The sequence below is a fragment of the Magnolia sinica genome, chromosome 16, assembly GCF_029962835.1.
Source record: "Magnolia sinica isolate HGM2019 chromosome 16, MsV1, whole genome shotgun sequence".
Taxonomy (NCBI): domain Eukaryota; kingdom Viridiplantae; phylum Streptophyta; class Magnoliopsida; order Magnoliales; family Magnoliaceae; genus Magnolia; species Magnolia sinica.
In genome coordinates this window covers 65,287,874-65,309,788 of record NC_080588.1, presented here as the reverse complement: position 1 = coordinate 65,309,788, position 21,915 = coordinate 65,287,874, and the positions used below count along the sequence as shown (strand labels likewise).

General features: G+C 40.0%; 2 protein-coding genes across 3 annotated transcripts in view; one reads left to right on the top strand and one right to left on the bottom strand.

Moving 5' to 3' along the window:
* The window catches only part of LOC131229449 (K(+) efflux antiporter 3, chloroplastic-like), a 47,858-nt gene extending 40,065 nt beyond the window's left edge, over nt 1-7,793 (top strand). Inside the window, exons 9-19 of one of the 2 annotated variants that reach the window (XM_058225409.1) lie at nt 173-286; nt 395-496; nt 586-720; nt 2,251-2,432; nt 2,519-2,654; nt 2,736-2,831; nt 2,918-3,019; nt 3,346-3,507; nt 5,892-5,981; nt 6,587-6,748; nt 6,840-7,793. In XM_058225409.1, coding sequence (XP_058081392.1) covers nt 173-286; nt 395-496; nt 586-720; nt 2,251-2,432; nt 2,519-2,654; nt 2,736-2,831; nt 2,918-3,019; nt 3,346-3,507; nt 5,892-5,981; nt 6,587-6,748; nt 6,840-7,166 — 1,608 coding nt within the window. In that variant the 3' untranslated portion in view covers nt 7,167-7,793. The remainder of the gene's footprint in view (nt 1-172; nt 287-394; nt 497-585; nt 721-2,250; nt 2,433-2,518; nt 2,655-2,735; nt 2,832-2,917; nt 3,020-3,345; nt 3,508-5,891; nt 5,982-6,586; nt 6,749-6,839) is intronic. The other variant, XM_058225410.1, reaches the window with a different exon arrangement.
* A 3,359-nt stretch (nt 7,794-11,152) lies between these two features.
* LOC131228651 (ubiquitin-NEDD8-like protein RUB2) lies at nt 11,153-19,539 on the bottom strand. The gene is made up of 3 exons (XM_058224466.1): nt 19,373-19,539; nt 19,041-19,300; nt 11,153-11,448 (listed from the first exon to the last, which is right to left on the bottom strand). Exons 1-3 carry the CDS (start codon nt 19,463-19,465, stop codon nt 11,340-11,342), a joined length of 462 nt encoding a protein of 153 aa, XP_058080449.1. The 5' UTR covers nt 19,466-19,539; the 3' UTR covers nt 11,153-11,339.
* Between the last annotated feature and the right edge of the window lie 2,376 nt (nt 19,540-21,915).

Sequence of the window (21,915 nt, the reverse complement as noted above, 5' to 3'; positions counted from 1 at the left end):
ATCAAACTCCATTTTTGTGTTACTGCGGAAAAAACTTTCAAGACCTCTCCACAGGGGTTCATATTGTTTGGCACTATAACTTTATATACAGTGCATGTTTCAGCCTGTCAAGTGCATCCATCAATCAGTTCAAACCAAATCTGGTTATAATTTATTTGGTCCCTTCTTGCAGAACCTAGTGGAGGAAAGCATTTGGCCAATGCTAGCTACAGAAAGTTTGAAGGCTCTAGGTGGACTTGGCCTGCTTTCCCTTGGAGGAAAATACCTACTCAGGCGTATCTTTGAAGTTGGTATCAGATTCCTAATAATAACTCAAATCTCCATCTGTCATATTTATTGTTTTCATGGTGCCTGAGAAAAGAGATTTTTTGAGGCCAATTACATTAAAATGCAGGTTGTTGCAGAATCAAGGAGCTCAGAAGCTTTTGTTGCTCTCTGTTTGCTTACAGTTGCAGGGACTTCACTTATGACCCAATACTTGGGCTTCAGTGACACGGTTTGATAATTTGTCTGAAAGTTGTAAACCGGCTAAAATCCTGAGTTTTCCTAGTTAATGTATTTAATGAATCTGTTATTGTTGCATAGCTTGGTGCATTTCTGGCTGGGGCACTTCTAGCAGAAACCAATTTCCGGACACAGATTGAAGCCGACATAAGGCCCTTTCGAGGCTTGCTTCTTGGGTTATTTTTTGTAACTACAGGAACATCCATCGACATGCAGGTATTTTAAGAATGTAGTTTCACAATTCTTATTATGTGAGATGCTGCTTTTACTCTTACTGGGCAATATATGTAGAAGTTCTGAAACTTTTTTCTTGTATTCCAGATCATGGGTTATATTACAAATTTAATCATGCACTCCACCGTTTGCTTGCACTCGAATTCCTATATTTTGGATTTAAGCTACCTTTTAGGCTGTCCTTGCATGCATTTGACTTTAAATATGCATGGGCATGTGATCATATTTTTGTTCTATTCAAATGTTGCAGTCAGAGGAGCAGGGCTGTCAATGGGTACCCTATTCTGTGGATAACGAAGTATCTGGTCCAATTTAATTGGATCAGGGTCCAGATATCAGGCCCATTACCAATCAGGTTGGATCTAGGGTCAATTGGATTCAGATCCGGTACCTCATGTACATTTTCCATACGGAATCCTACAGGATCTGAATCAATTTCCTTAGATTCATTTATGGGTATGATAGCATCCAACTCTCAGTCTTGAACACCACCTGTTGATAGCACTACAAAGGAGCCAGAATTTAACTATCTGTATCATGAACACCTGAATGCAGGCCATCTTAGGATCATTTAAACCACTATTTCAAAGGAAAGCTAGGTCAAAATATTTCACAATTTTCTTGTTATATGATACATTATTCTCATAGGCATCTATCATCAACTGCATGTGTGAGTTCCAATGTGAACGTGGTACATGCTTTCATGTGTGCGGTCACTTTTTCCAGTCTCTAATGTATCATGGGTCAATTGCACCAATTTGATCATGAAGATTTGTTAGTCTGGGATTTTGGAGCATTTGGTTTAGATGGGTGATTCAATGATCTTGATGTCCACTATCTACCAGCATTTAGCAAGTACCTCTAACCTTTAAGCGGAAGTTAAACATTTTTTCATAGAATACTCTTGGCAAAATCAATAATAAATATCGCCTAATATTGTTATTTATTGGAAAGCCAATATAGTTAATTTCTTCTATCGTTAATATGGTTAATTCTTGCAATCAAGCAGTATTACAAATATTTTATACTGTACAAATAAGCAAATATAGGTACATTTTAGAACAGCCCCATTTTGTGTAAATAGGTATGTGTTTGCATGCCAATATGCATATTTAAATGTACATGATACACTACTTGAAAGTAGAATGTCAATATAGCATGATCTTGTAGCCATATGCTTCTAGAGTTCACCAGTCTGTGGATGCATGTAAAGATTGTTTAGATAAAAGGCATGTTCAGGTATCATTCTCTACATTTTTATTTATTTTGTAAGACGTCACCACCAAATGAACAATAATTTTTACTGAAGATTAAGCCAACTCGATAGATTCTTCCTGCTTCTAAAATTGATGTTTTTCACATAGGGAGAAATACTATATAAGAACAATGAAATTTGCATTTTGTAGCATAACGAGCATAGCATCAAGTGCTTTTTATGTGTGTGTAGCAGAAATTTTGCTACAATTTGCTCCCAAGGCTTTCTCTATACAACTTATGCTCTTTGCTATGCAGCTCCTTCTCCGAGAATGGCCAAATGTACTTTCGCTCTTGGCAGGTCTAATTGTCATCAAGACACTTATAATAACTGCGATAGGTCCCCGTGTTGGATTAACATTTCAAGAAAGTGTACGAATTGGACTACTTCTATCACAAGGAGGCGAGTTTGGTTTTGTAGTATTTTCACTAGCAAACAGGTCAGTCACCATATATCTCCATGACAGTGTACCTGGTTATTGATCATTTCCAAATATACTGTGTCACGATTCTCTTTTGTACGCAGGCTTGGAGTACTGCCACTTGAGCTGAACAAGCTGCTTATAATCGTTGTTGTGTTGTCAATGGCATTGACCCCATTCCTCAATGAAGTTGGAAGGAAAGCTGCCGAGATCATTGATGAGAAGTTTGAGGGGAAGGACGTATGTATCTATACTCTACATCTATTAGTTAACAAGTATTGAGTTGTTTACCGCTCTTCATTTACATAAAACGGCATGTAGGTGGATCCTAAGACGTCTTTGCAGAAAGTTGCTGATACTGTGAATTTCGATGCAACTGATCCAGTTGTCATTCTTGGATTCGGACAAATGGGTCAGGTGGGGTATTAGCTCGTGATAATCTTGATATCAGTTTTGATTGAGTTATCTATATGTTCGAGGTGTTTAAGTGTTCCTAGTTACAGGTCCTAGCCAATTTCCTATCAACTCCATTGGCCTCTGGACTAGATGGTGACTTTGCTGGGTGGCCTTACGCAGCTTTTGATCTTGATCCAGGGGTTGTAAAGGTGAGTGAATTTTTTTCCTGCAACTCAGCCATATGGTGTGTTTGGAAGTTCCTCTTTCAGCAGCAAATTGCAACCACTCCATCCCAAATCTCAATTGGGAGGTGGAAAAAGCAGGAAAGCTGATGCTACTTTTGTAGTTACCATCTTCCATGCTGCCACAAAACCCAATGTAGGATTCTGCTCAATTCATACTTGGCAGCTTCCAAATTGGCCCTTCAAATTTTTAGAATCGTTTTGTATGCAGCATGAGCAGTCAAAAAGTTTTTTTGCTTTTAGCTGGTGGTTTCAAGACTTTCTGCATAATCAGCTTTCCATGACTGAATCAGGCAGCTCGGAAACTGGGCTTTCCAATCCTCTATGGAGATGGTTCACGTCCAGCCGTTCTGCAATCTGCTGGCATTTCTTCTCCAAAAGCTGTCATGGTCATGTATGCAGGGAAAGAAAGGACAACCGAGGCAGTTCAAAGGATTCGGCTTGCATTCCCTGCGGTAATAGCGCTCATGTGAATTGTTCTGCTACTGTATTTGTTTTGGTTCTTTCTAACCTCATTTCTTGGAGGCCACATAACAAAGCCACACACCAAAAGGAGCAGAATGTGTGAGAAAGCTGTCATTTCCATTGCGTCTCCTTGGCATTTCCTTTGCTGCCTTGGCTGGTTTCAGTGTGTTTTTGGCTCTTGCAGTGAGCCTGTGCCTGTAATACTTCCATTTTCCCTTTTTAATTTAATAATAATTCTGACTGCCAATAAATAAATAACAAAAGAAAAGTTTAAAAAAAAAAAAAAAAAAAAAAAAAAACTCAAGTAGATGAAAGTGAATCAATTTAGAAAGGTAGCAAAGTATTGCAAGCCAACCAAAGTTTATGAAATTCACGACTATGTTTGGTGGGGCAGGACCCTCACCTGCCCAGTTGAAAGTGTTGATGGTGATGAATGTGGACTGTGACCTAGAATGTTTGTGATGAGGGTTGCTCAGTTGTACCGCCAACCTAGCCCTCCTTGATTATGTAGCCCTTAGTCTTATGTGGTATGCTCTCAATGTGTACATGTCTCATTGTAATTAAGTGATTGGCAATTTTGTCATTTTTTGGCTTTGTTAAAAAAGTATATAAAGCAAAGAGGCGGGGATGCCCAACGCCAATCTCTTCTCTTCCATTCTCCCGCTCCTCTGTTCTCCCACTTTTTCTTCCTTCTCTTCCTTGCATAAAACTACGGGAAGAACCTGTTTGGGAAGCTGGAAATGGTTGGAAATTACACCGATTTCCATAGTTATGATGTTTTTTTTTTTTCGTTTGTATTGTAATAACGGCACAACCCGATTATTGAGTCAATGAGATCTCAATACCCAAATTGCAAAAGAAAAAAAAAAAAAAAAAAAAGCATACCCACAAGAACAATGGAATAGAGAGGGAAAGAACTTTATTGATATCAACCTTCTTCTCTTACAAAAAATTTAATTAAAAATAAATTTAAAAAAATAAAAACTCACACACTTGGAAAAATATTAAATTGAGTTACTCCTACACCACCAGCCCCTTTTATAAATCCAAATAAATGAATCTTTTAATTAAAATCCCCCGAACTAAGATATTGATTTTAAATCAATTATAATTTATTTTAAACTAATCTAATTTTCCTTAATATGATAAAAGCCTAATAAGAAAAAGCAAACATAGAAAGTAATTATATCTCTAAATCAGCCACATATCTTCAATCATATCAATCACATCTCCTTCGTATCTTCAATCGCATCTTTAAATCAGCCCCACTTATCTCCCAAAAATAGTAAATTACAATCTTTGATTTAATCCTTCCCAAAAAAATAAATAAATAAAAATAAAAAAATCTGTAAATAAACCGTCCAAAAATTAGCACATGTTGGCCCTACCATGGGCTATGGCCTATGTCTTCTTAGGCCATACAATGGGCCTAGGTAGGTCATGACCTACATCAAATAAGTAATTGTGGAAATTGACTATCATCATTACACTTTTCCTCAAAAAATGAGTTAATTGATTTCTTCCAAACTGCTAATCCATGGGCATTTCCACGGTAACAAGAAACACCTTTCACCATTGAAGATTGACTTTTCAACATTTCCATGGAAATCAACCATGCAAAACAAATAACATATATTGACCATTGAACTCTCAACATTTCCAATGTTTTTCACTTTGTTGGATTTCTAGGGGGCTTTCCACATCTGCAGTTTGGATTCTTTGAATCCAAACACTTCCTAACTGAAGTCAGTTTAATGCTACAGCTTTGCCATTTTTTTGGTGCAATGAGTTCCTCATGATGCTGTTCAAGAATCCCAGGAGTTACCTATACAAATTAGGATTGCATTTTTGTGAACTTCTCTTTTTTTAAGTTCGAAAAATTGAACATGGAGGAGAGTAGTGCGAAAACAATACCCAATGCAAATCCAAACTTCAAACACGAACAGAATCTAGAAGTCTGTGACATGATGATTATCAGTAGAACTTCAGTCTTGTGAACTAGATGGTCAAGCTTCTTAACAAAACAGGATGACTCCAAGGGAGGACCTGTCAACATAGGACCTCATCTAACAGGTACAAGCATGTGATGACCAAACACCTTCTATGTGGTGTTCATATAGATCATGGCAAATAAATCTTAACCATGTCCCATCTGAATGAATTTCGCGAACAGAAAAGACTATTGGAATAGCCTTAGTAAAAAGAACTGCAGATGGGATTGGTATTGAAGGAATTAGCCTGCAATGTATTGTGGACATCAAATTTGTGGGCTGTAAGCTTTACGTTAACACACAATCAAATTGCACTTTGATGTTGTAGAATTTCTATTGAACAATTGATCAACCAAAATGCCGAATCAAAACCTGTTTGGCAGATCCCCATATATGCCAGAGCTCAGGACATTGTGCATCTTTTGGAGCTGAAGAAAGCAGGGGCAACGGACGCTATACTCGAAAATGCAGAGGTACGTTGGAAAAGGCTTCCCTTTTTTCTTTTGCTTCTCATTGTTGGCAAATCTCTGAGGAATTATGTTGTGCTTGACCAAACCAAACAGATATACTTTTTTGGCCCATTAATTGTGTGGGGCCCACCCTTCTGTGGTCCATTCCGGTCATATGACGAGCCTCATTATGGACGGGCCATGCCAAAAAACACTGGCATGGGACAATGTTAACTATGCAGTCAGTCAACTGTGAGTGGATGGTTCAGCCAAGGATGCCATTAAATGGATATATATATATATATATATATATATATATATATATATATATATATATATATATATGAACAGATGGGAAATATTTTTCTATGGAAGATACATTTGGGGCATGTTCTGTTCATGATGGGCTCATGTTCATGATGGGCTCATGGGACTAACTATCTGAGTCACAGAAATGATGGCTCCCCCTGTATATGTGAACCGAAAATGTCATTTTAACTTTGTCTGTCATTCTCTATTTCCTTAAACTTTCTTTCTTGTGGAATTTCTGAGCATACTACATTGTCACATTACTCTTATGTTGTTGTTATTGTTGCTTGGTTGTTGTTGTCATCGTGGTGTAAATGCAGACTAGTTTACAGCTTGGCTCGAAGCTTTTGAAAGGGCTGGGTGTCATGTCCGACGATGTAAATTTCTTGAGCCAGCTTGTAAGAGAATCCATGGAGCTTCAGGCCAAAGATTCAATGAATAGAGCTGAAGAGCAAGATTATGTGGTTATGAAGCCATTACAGGTAGTGACATAGCATGCCCTCTATTTCAATTTGATGGCATGAAAAAGTTAAGCCGTTGCATCTCTAATAAAACATTACACAACTGAACCAGGTAAGGGTGGCTGACTTGGCGGGGGACAGGCCAGGTAAGGCTCCAATTTCCCTTGATAAAGAACCACCCCAAAAACCTGACCTCCCAGTGATGCTTTATGTCTTGACATCTGAAGAGAATCAGCTGTCTGATGCTCTACAACAAGTAGATCAATCAAGAAATGGGAATTCAATCCAACAAGCCGAAGACGTGGAATGTGGAAAAGGGGTTACATACTGTGAATTGGATTCGGAGAATGGTTTCTCAAATAGAAACAAGGATGATCAAGATGGGAAAGATATGCTTGACGAGACAATGCCCTGTATAACGGCAATTGAAGGGCCTTAAATACTTGGATATCTTCATCATCAAGTCTAAGTCTAACATACATGATATGCAGGAAATTGTCCCTCAAAAGCTAGGAAAGGCAAAGGTCTACAAAGTTCTGTATTGATATACTACTGATGGCTCAAGCAGTTTTAATTAAATTATACTTTTGGCGGAAGATTAGGCTTAGGGATGTTGCTGCAAATCCCTCTGTGCAAATCTCCATGTCTAACTGAAGGTATGGCGCTGGATAGAGTGGAATGGTGAAACAGGATTCATGTTGCCAACCCTAATTATTTGGGATAAGGCTTAGTTGATGATGGTGCTGCTGCTGCAAATCCCTCGGTGGAGTTACAGCATTCAAAAGATGGGTGGGAGTCCATGGAACAGAGTACCCCATGAAGATTGGATGCTCAATTTGCATCCACTGGCAGAGAGCGAAGGGGAAAATAAAGGTGAAGAAAAGCATGTGAACTTATGAACTTTGCCCTTGCTGCAACCTTGAGGGACAAGAAGTCCCAAAAGCAGTGGGAGAAGGTAGAATGAATTGAAAGACGTGTTGATTAAGTATTGGGTCCTTGTTAGAATGGAATGGCAGAACTGGAATTGTGTAGCCAATGCCAATTAGTTCAAATTAGACTTATATGATGTTGATGATATTGCACCTGCTCCAACTCAAGCCATGCAAAATATGCAAAACTAATCAATTATTGCTTGTGATTCAAGTTGCCTTTGTACTCTTCAGGCATCCCCTCAGGTGCAAGCTGGTACGTGTTGACCATCCAAGTTATATGTACATCACTTGGGGCTGGACTGTAAGTGCTGCTGGCCCAAGAATCAAGCTGGTCTATTCTTATGGTGGACCATGGTTTAAAGAAAAACAAATGGAGGGGGAAAAGAATTGAAGCTATCATGGCCATCAAACTATTGCACAGATGTTAGGAACTGATGAATATACTGGCCTTATTTTTGGGCCAGGTTACATCAACAGGGTGGGGCGTACATATGATGGATGGTTCAGATGTTCAAAAAGCCCAGCACATTCAACATCTTGTTTTGATAAGCATCTTAGAGCTTGTTGTGCCGAGCCCAGCATTCATGGGGCCACAGAAGTTTTGCATCAGGCTAATTTTTTGTGTTTTCTGCTCATCCTAGTGGGTGTAACTTTATGAAGGGTTTGGATGGCATATAAACGTCAAGGTGGACTCAAGAAGGTTTTAATGGTAAGCTTTTCTTTCCCCACTTTTTGCACTCGTGTGGCCCACTTGAGTTTTGGATGCTACTCATTTTTGGTCCCAAGTCCTAACATGAGCTGGCAAAATGGATGGACAGAGTGGATTTCTCACAAATGTCATGGTGGGCCCTACCTTGCTTCACTTATGGCCACATCCTTGCGCGACACAGTCAATCCAATTAACTCACACGCTAGGCTGGACCAATCAAATCCCCTTAGGCCTAGACGAATTGGGTATTTCCTCAGCCTCACTGAATCCGGTTCCTCCACAGATTCGGTGATGCCAGGAAACACCAAAGTTCCGTTAGGCCTGACTTGGTGAGATTTGATTTGGCCACATGTGGCCGACCGAGATGGGCAAGTTGTTCTGATTTGAACCGTTGGACCAATGGGAGCCCTCACATCAGAGCGCGGATTGGCTGTTGCCCGGGTAACACCTTGGTGGGTGTTACCCTTTCCGTAGGCCCCACCTTGTTGATGCCTTGTATATATCTATGCCATCTATCCGTTTATCCTGTTTATCCATCCCATTTTAGGACGGGTTCCAAAAAATTAGGCAGATCCAAGTCTAAGGTGGCCGCTGCGGTCACGGTCTCACCGACATTGGTGGTTCCAAGTTCATGAGATGGTGGGGCCCTGATCGTGGGGCCACTTTGATGTATGTATTCTGTATCCATGTCGTCCATCCATTTTTTCCATCGAATCTCTTGATAAGATCACATGAGCCTGTATGAAGGGAAAAACCAAATATCAGCTTGATCCAAAACTTTTGTAACCCATTAATAATCACCACTGTTTCCTATCGTATTATGGTATGGTCCACCTGATAATTGGATCTGCTTCATTTTTGGGATATTGCCCTAAAATGATCTGGAAAAACGGATGGACTGCGTGGGTATAGAACTAATAATTGGATCTGCTTCATTTTGGGGATAATGCCCTAAAATGATCCGGAGAAAAACGGATGGATATAGAATACATCATCAAGGTGAGCCCCACGGTAAGGGCCGCACCGTCTTGGGTGAGTCCGGGGTCTCAACTAGTCCACTCCCCTTAGGAAGCCTATACGCACTTTGATTTGTCCATATAGGTAGTATGACCCAGCCCAAATGCTTATCCGGAGCAATCAACGTGCTGATAGTGTAACTTTTTAGCGGCGGCGGTGTAGCTGGGCGCTCCACGTATCCGCAACCTTTTTAGATATTAAAATCTCACACGCGCATGCTTGGCTTGTGTTGTCCAAGCACTCAACAGGAGTGTCCCAGGTGATTATGTGGTGGTAATCTAGAAATAAGGCCATCGAAACATAAACACCTCTTACGAATCCAGCGTTATTTCCTGTTGCGTGTAGTTGAGCCTTCACGCGTGTGCCCAGAAGAAGATATTGTTTGAGAACATTAAAAACCTATCTAAAATGAAATCAATTTCGGTGGATTCACTCCCCACCCCACGAAACTTAATTTTCAAACGTTGAGCCTTGGCAGGAGAGGATTCAATTCCGACCAGTGGGGCCTACAGTTGGGTATTCCAAAGCAATGGTCTTTTAGGGCATGCTCCATCAAGCGTGAGACGGGCCAATTAGAACCAACCTCTCTAGATACAGAGTCAGTCTAGTGGAGTTTCTGGGTTTTGGGACTGGTGCAAAGACAAGGATCTAACCCTCAAATTGCAATTGCATTCTTTCCAACATCCGGGGCCTATTCTCTCAATAGGAATGCAGATGCTAACAGAGGTATTTAAAGCATTTGCAATTCCGCTTTCTCAGAAAAATATTTGGAAATCAATCCAATAATGCAACCAAACGACGAGTTCAATTAAAATACCAGGCCAACTACAAAGTAACCAACTCAGCATTTTTTAAAGGCGAAGTCACAACCACATCCAGTTTGACTAACTGGGCAGGACACAGTAAGATCTGAACCAGTCATCAGGCGAGGGGGGCACTTGAACACACCCTGGTCAACAAGGGAAAAAAAATTTTAAAAAAAGAGTCTAATCCACTCATCGAGTGGGCAACAGAGACATGAGCCCAACGGATGGTCACGGAAAAGAAGAACAATTCTATATTCAGCGTCATGTCAGGCAACACCAGATTAGTGAACCAGCCTGTTTTCTGGGCCAGTGCATGCTGACCATAGGCCTCCACCAGATGACTGGCCCAGATCCTGCACATGGGCCGCAAAAGGGCCCATCATCTTGGTGTCAAAAAACTGTCTCATCAATCCACCCTGGTGTGAATGGCCTAGCATTTATCGTAGGAAAGTAGAGGAGGCATTTTCAGAATCTAAAAACATCCAATGAGAACACGAGGTTTGCTGCCATCCATACACAAGCACATGCGCAGATATGGCACACTTGTGCAAGATCCAAGCTGTCCATCAGGCGAACGACTCTGATTAGATCCAAGCTTTCCATCAGGCGGGCTATAGTGTACAAAAACAGCATGTGCAAATACAGTAAGCACAAGTGCACCTACTTTATTCGCTGTTTGTTTCTTTCTTTCTTCACCTATCAACACTTGTGCAATATCCAACTTTAGATGCCAAGCTTTCCATCAGGTAGGCCATAGTGTACGATGTCAACATGAGCAAATACATGTATTCACTTTATTCGCTATTTTTTCATCTTTCTTCTTTTTTTACTCTCCTCCTCTTCTAATATGGCCCATGTGATGAAAAGCTCAGATCTTGCACCTGTGTCATATTGGCACAAACATACTACTGCTCACAACAGAAACGAGGGATGAAAGCATATGGTAAGACACCGGATAAAATTAAAACGAGTGTCATCAGAACGTGTTTTCCAATCACTGGTCAATGTTGGCAAGCTCCACCATTCAATAAAGTAATGATATTATGTGCATGTCTTTTTTATCTCCTATATATGTGAAGTGCACAAGAAACTTCACCAGAACTGGGAGCCTCCTGCACACCAGACAGTTCAGACAAAAGAACCTTTCACTAACAACCACCCCTCAGTGCAAGGACAAGATGAAGAACGGAACCACCCTCAATGTTGTAGTCACGAGCAGTTTTGTCATCGGCGAGCTGCTTGCCTGCGTAAATGAGCCTGTGGAAGTGGCAAAATAACAATGTCAAACACCATGCAAATATGATCCAGCCTCGAAGATATATACATTCGAGACTGGATCCAGCTTGCTCTAGATTGCATGGGAGGTGTCCTGCCTCCATGTCATTGCTTCATGCCGCAGGCATGGACTCGATAGAAACCATTCATTTGATAGGTCAAAATGTGAATGGACCATACTGCAAAAATGACAAGGCTTAAACAGTCCTAACCCTATAAACAGTGGCATATATGTCGACATAAAAGACAGAAGTCGGTAATGACGCACCCTCGGTGAGAGAAGGTTAACTTAGATGTTTACGCAAGTGAAATAAAAGCCACTATCTATTCTATAGCAAGCCCTGGTGAAAAAATCAAACCCATCAATAGCATGAAAAATGAGCAGTAAACATCAAGTGGAGGTCCAATCATCATATTGAAACATCTATTCTATAGCCCTGAGCATGGATTGCCTATGATCCTAACCATCCAACCTATGGCCCAAAAATTAATAATAAAATAAATTTTCAAAACATACAGTTGTAACAAAATAGCCCACATTCAAAGGGTTATTATTATCTGAACGGCATGATTTTTCACCATGGCTTGCCCCCAATGCTATGAAGGAATCTGTCTGGTTTGGTGATTAGACTTTCCATGTGCCATTTAAAAGATTTGGAGACATCTGCTCAAGCACCCATAAAGATGGGCCCATTTGCATACCCCATTAAAATTTTATTTCTGGTCTTCTTTTTTCTTTTTTACTTCTTTTGTGTGTGTGTGTGTGTGTGTGTGTGTGTGTGAGGAATATAATTTTTTTATAAATCTTTTTTTTTTTTCAGAAGTAACAAAATTTGTATTAAATGAAAGAGAAATTACAGGAAAAGGATAGGAGAATCTGCTGAGAAAGCAGACTCTGCATCAGAAATTCAGAAGTAACGAAATTTTTTATAAATTTGATTATAAAAAAGCAAATACAAGGGAAACATAGCGTTTTTATACATTTAATTATAAACATCAATAATTTTAAAGCATCGCATCAGTATAATGACTTAAATTTTACGTAAAAATATTGAATAACATCTTGATATCATTGATCATTTGGAACATTACAAAGTTAAATCTATTGAAACAACCCAAAATATAATAATCTTCAGTTTAGTTTTCAGTATTTATAATATTCTTCCTAGAGCTTCTAATACTTGTGTAATATGGGGTGGCCTAAAATTCAGATGGTCAGGAGAACATAACTTAAAAATCAATGGTTAAAATAATTATTTAACTATCCATTGCTATCGAACATTATTGGTCCACATGAGTGGCAGCAGCAAAATATCTAAGAGTTTGAATCCTGTGAAAAATAATTCACCTTCTTTTCCACCCTAATTCTGATAAATTATAAGGACCTAATGCATCAAAACACCTGTCCTGATGCGCTAGTTTGTGCAAGTGGTGTCATGAGTGGGTTATCCAAATGGCTGGAATTAATGGTACACATCTTTAATGCAAGTGAGGTTGTGAGTGGGTTATGCAAAATGCTTGCAGTTTGGGATCCATCCAGACACACTGAAAGATTTATAATGAGAATGTACTTGGCTTTTTTTAATCTTTGGAAAAATACTCATAATGAAAAGGATAAACCAACTGAAAACCCCTGGATATGAATTCCTAAATAAGGGGCATGTTGTTCAAATTGTTTGACCAAAAGAAAACAAAGCTTGAATTCACCGAGGACTACAAGTCCAATAACACCTGGTGTACATGCTGTCCCTGTTTACATGCTCACAGAAAGTTGTAGCCAAGTTGGAAGCTATCCAAAGGAGATTCCTATGATAAATGGAGGGGAAATCACAAATTCCTTTTGGTGGCTTCGTCAGGGCCTGCAAGCCGATCGAACTTGGGGGTTCAGGGATAATTTCGACACGGGATCTTAACATGGCCCTCCCAGCAAAATGGTGGAGGTTCAGTTGCAGGGACCCTTCCATGGTGAAAGTTATCCTGGAATGTAAACATAGCCTAGTAAAAATAAATAAAAATGGGCGGGATGTCAGGGCAGGCTACAAGGATAGGGGGCAGTAGAAAGCCATCTCTAACATTTTCCAGGTTTTCTGGAAGAATGCCAGATGTAGGGCTGGGACTGGGGCAATGACTCATTTTTGGAAAGATGTTTGGTGATCAGAAATCCCTCTCCAGTTCATGTTTCAGCCACTGTTTCGGATTGCTCCATGCGTAGATGGTACGGTTGATCGATTCGTTCGAAGATCAAGTAGGGATGATGTTTGGGCTCCAACCTTTGGACATAATTTGAAAGACGAGATCCCCAGTTTGTGAGCTACATTGCTCACACAGGTAACTGTAGCATCTATGTTCCTGAGGCGGATGGCTTATTCACAACCAAAAACTTCAGAAGGCTTGGACAACTTTGTACTGGAAATTGCATTGGGTGGGCTACGGTGATCTGGGACAATGATGCTCCAATGAAGGTAAAAACCTTTCATTGTCTGGTTTGTTTACATGATATTTCAATGGTGGATCTTGTACCAGAGGTGGTTGATGATCTCAAACAGATGTTTCATGTGCAAGTAGCTGCAAAAGACGTTGCTCGCCTCTTCATTCACTGTGAAAATATGGGATGTCCGAAATCTGTTTTGGATAAATTGGAGAAGTTGAGGCAAGATTTCTTACGGAGAGGAGCTGAGAATAGGCACTAGTTTCACCTACTGAAGTGGGAGGACGTATTTGGGGGGGGGGGGGGGGGTGGGGTGTAATTTTGACTTGGGGATGGAAATCGCATTAGATTCAGGGAGGATGTATGATGCAGGGATGGACCATTGAGAGCGGAGTTTCCAAGACTATCACAGTTGGGGGGGTTATTGTGTCAGTTATAGGGCATCAGGAATGTGGAACGCAAATCTCAGGGCATCAAGTATGTGGAAGGCAATCATCTCCTCAGTTCCCAAGTTTAAGGAGGTGTAATTTTGGCTTGGGGATGGAAATCGCATTAGATTCAGGGAGGATGTATGATGCAGGGATGGACCATTGAGAGCGGAGTTTCCAAGACTATCACAGTTGGGGGATTATTGTGTCAGTTATAGGGCATCAGGAATGTGGAACGCAAATCTCCTTAGCTCCTAAGTTTAAGGAGGGGGTATCATTTTAGCTTGGGGATGGAAATCGCATTAGATTCAGGGAGGATGTGTGGTGCATGGATGGACCATTGAGAGCGGCATGGTTGGCTATGGACAAGAACATAACAGTGGCTTGCCGTTATTCGCAATGTGGAGATGGTTGAGCATGGTGTCCTTGTCACAAGGCCTTACTAGAGGAGGAAGTAGATGACATCACCAGATTACTAGAGCATTTGCAGCATTACCACCTAGTCTAACACAAGACTCAATGGATCCTTACTCCTGCTGCGGTGGTAGACTCTCAGGAGTTTCAACACCCGGTCAAGGGTTCGAGTATCCATAGGTGGTGAAATCCCACTACGGCGTGAGGGAGTGTGCGTGTGTTACAAAAAAAAAAAAACTCAATGGTATGGAATGTCCACCCACCAGGACATTTTTTTGGTGCAGTCTTCCTACTCCAGGATTCGACAATCACTATCAGAGACAGGCTTGGAGCATGCTTATTTATTTTGGCAGTATTAGGCTCCTCCCAAGACAGTGGTTTTCTTATGGATGGCAGGAAGAGAGAAAATCCTCACCATAGATAACCTCCAAAAGAGATCTAGGATTATATCGAATAACTGTGCTATGTGCATGAAAGATGAAGGAATGGTCAATCATCTTCTTATTCACTGTAAAGGTATGGGAGGAATCCCTAAGGACTTTTAATATCAGTTGGGTGATGACAAAGACCGTTAAAGAACTACTATGGGCATGGCACAGAGAAAGGATAAGAAAGGAGGAGAGAGCAAGATACGGGGGGAGAGGAATAGGTGTTGTTTTCAAGAGGGAAGTGGCAGAATGAGCTTCCGGTCTACAAACAGTGGATGCTTGTAAGCTCAAGTTCCTTTTTGGGATGTAAATTTAGGATTGTATTCGCTTATTAATGAAATACCAGTTAACCTTCAAAAAAATAAAAATCTAGTGGGTGATCCCATCATCGGTTTCAGGGCTCTGCACTAAGTGGAAGGTAGGAGACGGGGGCCCAGTGGGTGAAATTCTTTGGAAGATGTCATTGAAGTCTTTGAGTTGGAGGCGTTTGGTGGGCAATCACACTGACAATTTTGCCAAGGGCTGTTTTTTCTAATTTTATTTTCAGCAACTTTGTATTCCTCCTCTTATAAAATAAAAAGAAAAATAAATTGCTTTGTTCCTATTCATTAAAAAAGAAGAAGAAGAAGAAGAAGAAGAAGCCAAAAACACCTAATCTTTGTATGCATGTTCCTATAGCAACCACAAGGAAAGCATTAAGTGGTTTTTTTTTTTTTTTTTTTTTTTGTGCATTTTGCTGATTTTTAACTCCTAGAGGAAAAACCTACAGCCTTGTTAATTTATAGCATTTTACTCCATACACTAGAGAGATTTTTCATTTTCTTGCAACTCTTTTTTTCTCATCCAAACATTTTAGTTCTTTTCCTTAAAGACATAGAAGGAGATGACAATCAAGCAGCTCTAACAGAAACCGATGGAAGAATGCTTTACACAAGTAAAGATATGACAGTAAACATCATAATGGATAGACAAGTTCTAATCAAAATTATCCGAAAGAAAAGTGCAGCTCTCAAACGTTAGTATGGGTGAATATGTTCCAACAATGACTTACAAAAAAAAGCAAAACCAGTATTTATACGTCTAGGCAACAGTATGTATAGATGAATAAGTTCTCATAGACACTAAAAAAAAGTATTTATCTTTTCTTTTTTTTATGAGGCTATGACGATATATATATATAGCCTCATAAAAAAGCCAATCAATTGCAACAAAAATATAAAGAACAAGGATCATCTATTATTGTATCTCAACAAGAGGAAGTGAAGTGGCGCTTTTCACAGAAATCTCAACTAGCCCATAGCATATAAATCATGATTGCGAGTACGAAAAATGTCAAAAAGAAAATAATAGTACAAAAGAAGCATGTCAAAATTAGATACAGAAGAATCCCATGTACCACATGCCCAATGTTGTTAAAATCATACAATTCAGGACTTGAATCATATGAAAAACAATTAAAATCACTTAATGAATAGCATTGGGGATTGAATTATGTGAACAAAATCATAATTTTACGATCCTATTGGATGGTAATAAAACCCTTATACAGCAAGTGCTTCTGGTGGTTTTTTCTTTTTTATTCAATTCTTCTTTACTTTTCCTTCTTTTTTTTCTTTTCTTTTTTTTTTTCCTTCTTTTTTTTATTTTATTTTTTGAAAAGAAAACCCCTCCCATGTATTTTTGTGTGTAAGCCCTCCCATTTTCAGCAAACCACCCCCACCCCCCCCCCCCCCCAACACTTTTCAATGACTAATCCAAATCAATTTCTGTTTTTTTTCTGGAGTGTTTCTATAAAACATCCTTTCCTCCCAAGCTAATGTATTTTATTTTATTGCTTTGATATGTGTATTGATTTCATTTCTTCTTCTTTGCATTGTTGCTATGTGATGAAATGTGTGTATTTCTAATTTTCTATGGTAGATGGGTGGTCTTATGGTGGATGGATGGATTAAATGGTGGATATGATTTCTTTATGGTGGATGTGGATGGGATGGATTACATAGTGGATGGGATTTCTTTATTGTGAATGAGTTTATTGAATTTGTTGGTGACTGGTGAACTTTTTTTCTGGATGGTTAATTAATTTGGTGAATGGTGATTGGTGAGTGATGGATGGCTTTCGTCTGTGATGACAGTGAATGTGTAGAACTAAACCACCGCGCTGGTAAAAGCAATGATGAGGATGAAACATGGGAATATCGTACAACTGTGAACCCAAATTATAAGCAACATTTGCAATGTATCTATTGCAGCAATACCATGATGGTGTCTTCCATATGAAGAACAACCTCGCTCGAACAAGAATAAATGTTGCAACATGCATGCAGAACACACAAAATCCAAGTCAAATTTCTAACTATTTCGAGATGAATAGTTGATGCAAAAAGGGAAAGAATGAAGCTCTCTATATAAAGTGGGTGGTGGTTCATGACAAGGCCCTAGTAGAAGAGGATGAGGAGAATAGAGAGAAGCGCCAATCAAAGGAAAAGGGCCACATAGATGAGCATACGATGAAATATTGTCAAGATGGGAAGCAAGCAACATTAAATGTTGTCTGGATGGAAGTACAGAAAAATTATGCTTGGACATTGCAAAATTCTTTCATGCAGATGTTCTCCCTTTCAATTTTGTAAGAAGACCTTTCTTGCACCAGCATGCTAATCGAATGTGGCGTTTGGTCAAGCACTAAAGTTAATGTCTTACCATGAGATAAGAAATACTTTTTTGAAGATGGAGAGGTGCAAAATTTTTAGCAGATACTTGAAAATATAGAAACAGTTAGAGAAGAACAGGTAGGAGGGACGCACCATTGAGTTTGATGGTTGGATTGATGAAAAGAACCGTTAAATTACTAATTTTCTAGTAAGTAGTCAATCTAGCACTGTAGCACAGTATTTTTAACAAGCATTGACAAATCAGGTAATTGTTAAGAATGCCGACAATTTTTGTTAATGTTAGATTTAGTTGTAATTTAAGTTGGAGAAGAGAATGGTATACAGGCGATCACAGATAACATGAGCTCCTACGTGAAGATCAACAGATTATTAATAGAAAGGAGAAAAGCAACGTTTAGGCCTCATGCATGGCAGACTACATCAATTTGATACTAGAACATTTGGAAAAATAAAGAGGGAAGTTGAAGCCAATGCGATCAAGAAGACTAGCAATAGCAAACTTTATCTACGCACATGGGATGGTATAAAAAAATTTATGCGTATGAACACAGGGGAAAGAGTTAATTCACCCTACAATCAAAAAAAAGTGTAGATTTAATCATTTTCAATTTTTTATAATTCTTGCATATTTATTTACATTTTTCTATGATTTTATGGAAAATTGCATATATCTTATGATTTTAAGTTTTATGATTCAGACCCTCTTACAATTTTATGATCCAATTCGATTTTCAGAACATGTGAGCAATGTCACTGAGATATTGAAAATCCCTCTGTATTTGCACAGAAAATTCATCAAAAGATAGTATCACAAGATTCTCAAAATCTAGGCAGATTTTAATTTTCCTGATTTTAGCAAGAAATTACCAAGGTCTCAACAAAAGAAATAGATAGAAGTTTAAACTAATCCATTTTTACCTATATCTTAAATTTTACAACTTACTAAATTTAAATTAATCCTCTTTTCTAATCTTTTATTCTCGGTGAGATTTTCCCGATAAAATAATTACCATGAGAAAAACATCATAATCCGAAAACCAGATGAGAAATTCCCATGCCAAGAACGAGAATTGTCACTACGATTGTGCAAGCCCAACGAATAAGGATGGAAAAGAAAAACAAGAAAGGGACAGCAAAATCCATCAGAGAGGACTCGATATTGTGAATCATGAAACGACAACAAGTGTGAGAAAAGGCATGCCTTTGCTGCACAGGAGGGATCCCTTCCTTCTCCTCAACGCGCTCCTTAATCCGATCGATGGTGTCAGTAGGCTCGATGTCAATTTCGATCTCCTTCCCAGTGAGAGTCTTAACCTTGATCATCGTTCCACCCCTAAGCCTCAAGACAAGGTGAAGAGTAGACTCCTTCTGGATGTTGTAATCTGCGAGGGTTCGGCCATCTTCCAGTTGCTTCCCAGCAAAAATCAACCTCTGCTGATCTGGTGGGATTCCTTCCTTGTCCTGCAGAATATCAATGAGAGAAGAAGAAGAAGGAGAAGAGGAAGAAGAGGAAAGAGAAAGAGAGAGAGGAACCTGGATTTTAGCCTTGACGTTGTCGATGGTGTCGCTGCTCTCGACTTCGAGAGTTATGGTTTTCCCCGTTAGGGTTTTCACGAATATCTGCATCTTTTTACTGCGGAAGGAGAGAGAGAAGAAGAAGAAGAAGAGAAAGAAGAGGAGAGAGACAGATAGAGAAGCTTTGAGGAGGAGGAGAAGAGAAAGAAGGGGAGAGAGAGAGATAGAGAAGCTTTGAGGAGGAGGAGAAGAGAAAGAAGGAGAGAGAGAGATAGAGGAGCTTGGAGGGACTCGGGCGTTTTTTCTACAAGATGAGAGAGAGAGAGTCTTAAGTAGGGAACTCGTCTTCGGTAGTGACCGGAAGCGGATTGCCTCTTGCACAGCGCCACGGGGATGTCTGTGGCATAACGTGGGCCAAGCTCTGTGGGGCCCACTGCGATGTATTTGTTTTATCCATTCCATCCATTAGTTTTTCCATATATTTTTAGTGGGAAAAAATAAAATTACGCATATCCAAAGTTCAGGTGGACCACACCACAGAAAATAGTTTGGATTGAACGCCCACCGTTGAAATTTTCGTAGGGCTACTGTTATGTTTTATTTGCCATCCAACCTGTTCATAAGGTCAGAACAGACCTGGATGAAGGAGAAAATTAAATATAAGCTTCATCCAAAACTTTCAGTGGCCCCAAGAAGCTTTCATCAGTGGCGTTCAAACTCCATTGTTTTCTGTGGTGTGGTCCACTTTATCATTGGATCTGCATAATTTTTTACATAATACCCTAAAATGATCTGGAAAAATGAATGTATGGCGTGGATAAAACAAATAAGTCACAACGGCCGCACAGAGGTAGCCCCTGTAGTGGGTGCAACATGCAACTCACTCCAGTAGCAACTAGTAACCCATACAGTCGGTGATATGCGGGCCCCACCATGGTGTACATGTTTTATCCACGCCGTTCATACATTTTTCCAACTCATTTTAGGGTATGTTTTCAAAACCGAGACAACTTCAAATCTAAGACGGACCATACCAGAGGAAAGAGCGGACGTGCAATCACCATTGTTTACTATTTGTGTGGTCCAATTGAGATTTGTATCTTCCTCGTTTTTTTCCTCACGTTATAAAATGAGCTGAAAAAATGGATGGACAGTGTGGATAAAACATATACAACGTATTAAGACCTACGGAATTTTTCCAGTACCAATTTGAGTGATGGAGGCATCACCGCCGAATCCGAGTCCAACGCAGACTTGCGTGTAACGGGCGAGGCTTCCGTGGATCTGTCGATCCCTGACTTTGGAGCCACTTTGATGTATTTTCTTTACATCTACGCCGTCTATCCGTTTTAAAAGATTATTTTAAATCAGAAACCCAAAAATTAAGAAGATCCAAATCTCAGGTGATCCACACCACAGGAAACAATGGTGATTATCATTAAAAACTACTTATGAGCCACAAAAGTTTGGGATCAAGCTGATATTTGTGTGATCCCTTCATCCAGGTCTTTGTGACCTTATCAACAGGTTGGACCCACGGTGAGGGCCTCGTGCCTCACCTAATCAATCCGCCCCTTAAACCCTTTGCCCCGGATGCACCAAGACTGTGGGCCCACCGTGATTTATGTGCCTTAGATCCACTCCGTCATCCGTTTTGATATCTCATTTTAGGGTATGATCCCAAAAATAAGCATATTCAAATATCAGGTGGACCACACTACATAAACAATAGTGATTGAATGCCCGCCATTTAAAACTTATTGGGGCCACCGGAACGTTTATTTGCCATTCTAGCTGTTGATAAGGTCACAAAGAATTGAGTGAAGGGCCAAACAAATAACAGCTTGATCAAAAACTTTCGTGGCCCACAAGACGTTTTTAACGGTCAATCACCATTATTTCCTCTGCTGTGGTTCACTTGGGATTTCAATATGCTTCATTTTTTCGATCATGACTTATCATGAGTTTTCAAAACTGATGGACGGAGTGGATTTAAGTCAAATACATCACGGTAGGCTTCACAGTCAGGGATTCACCAACCTTGATGGATCCGAAGATCCACCGAAGCAGCGACCCTTTAACCCGAAGCTCTCTAGGGCTCGCCTCGATGTTTGTGTTATATCCACTCGGTCCATCCGTATCGTCGGCCCGATCAAGTGAGTCGTACCTGATGAACGGTTTTGATGAAATATACACGCAATGATGGACCCACACACAAACCAATGGTTGGCATCGCATCCCATTGCTCCCTGTGGTGCCGTCCACATGAGTGTATGGTTATGACTGATTTTTGGCCCAAGAGCCTAGCATCAAGAAGAGCACCTGATGGACGGAGTGGATTTCAAATGCACAACATGGTGGCCCCCACAGGATGTTTTTCCACAATGCGTGAAACAGCCGTAGAAGACGATTCCGTTCGGTATGTAGACGGGAGTTGTGAGGTTCTAATGCATCAGAGAGGGATAGTGTCCTGATGCAGAGCTGCGGCGATGGTCCGGTCATCAGGAGCGTCCATCTTATTTTCTGAATTGTGGATGGGATTCCTGGAAAAAGAAAAATCC

What these genes read in the sequence shown, in the direction of transcription:
- LOC131228651 (XM_058224466.1), bottom strand. Translation starts at nt 19,465, where the DNA reads ATGCAGATATTCGTGAAAACCCTAACGGGGAAAACCATAACTCTCGAA. An exon ending in ACGTCAAGGCTAAAATCCAG is followed by an intron (nt 19,301 to 19,372) that starts GTTCCTCTCTCT and finishes GATATTCTGCAG; the next exon opens with GACAAGGAAGGAATCCCACC. An exon ending in ATCCCTCCTGTGCAGCAAAG is followed by an intron (nt 11,449 to 19,040) that starts GCATGCCTTTTC and finishes CCACTTCCACAG; the next exon opens with GCTCATTTACGCAGGCAAGC.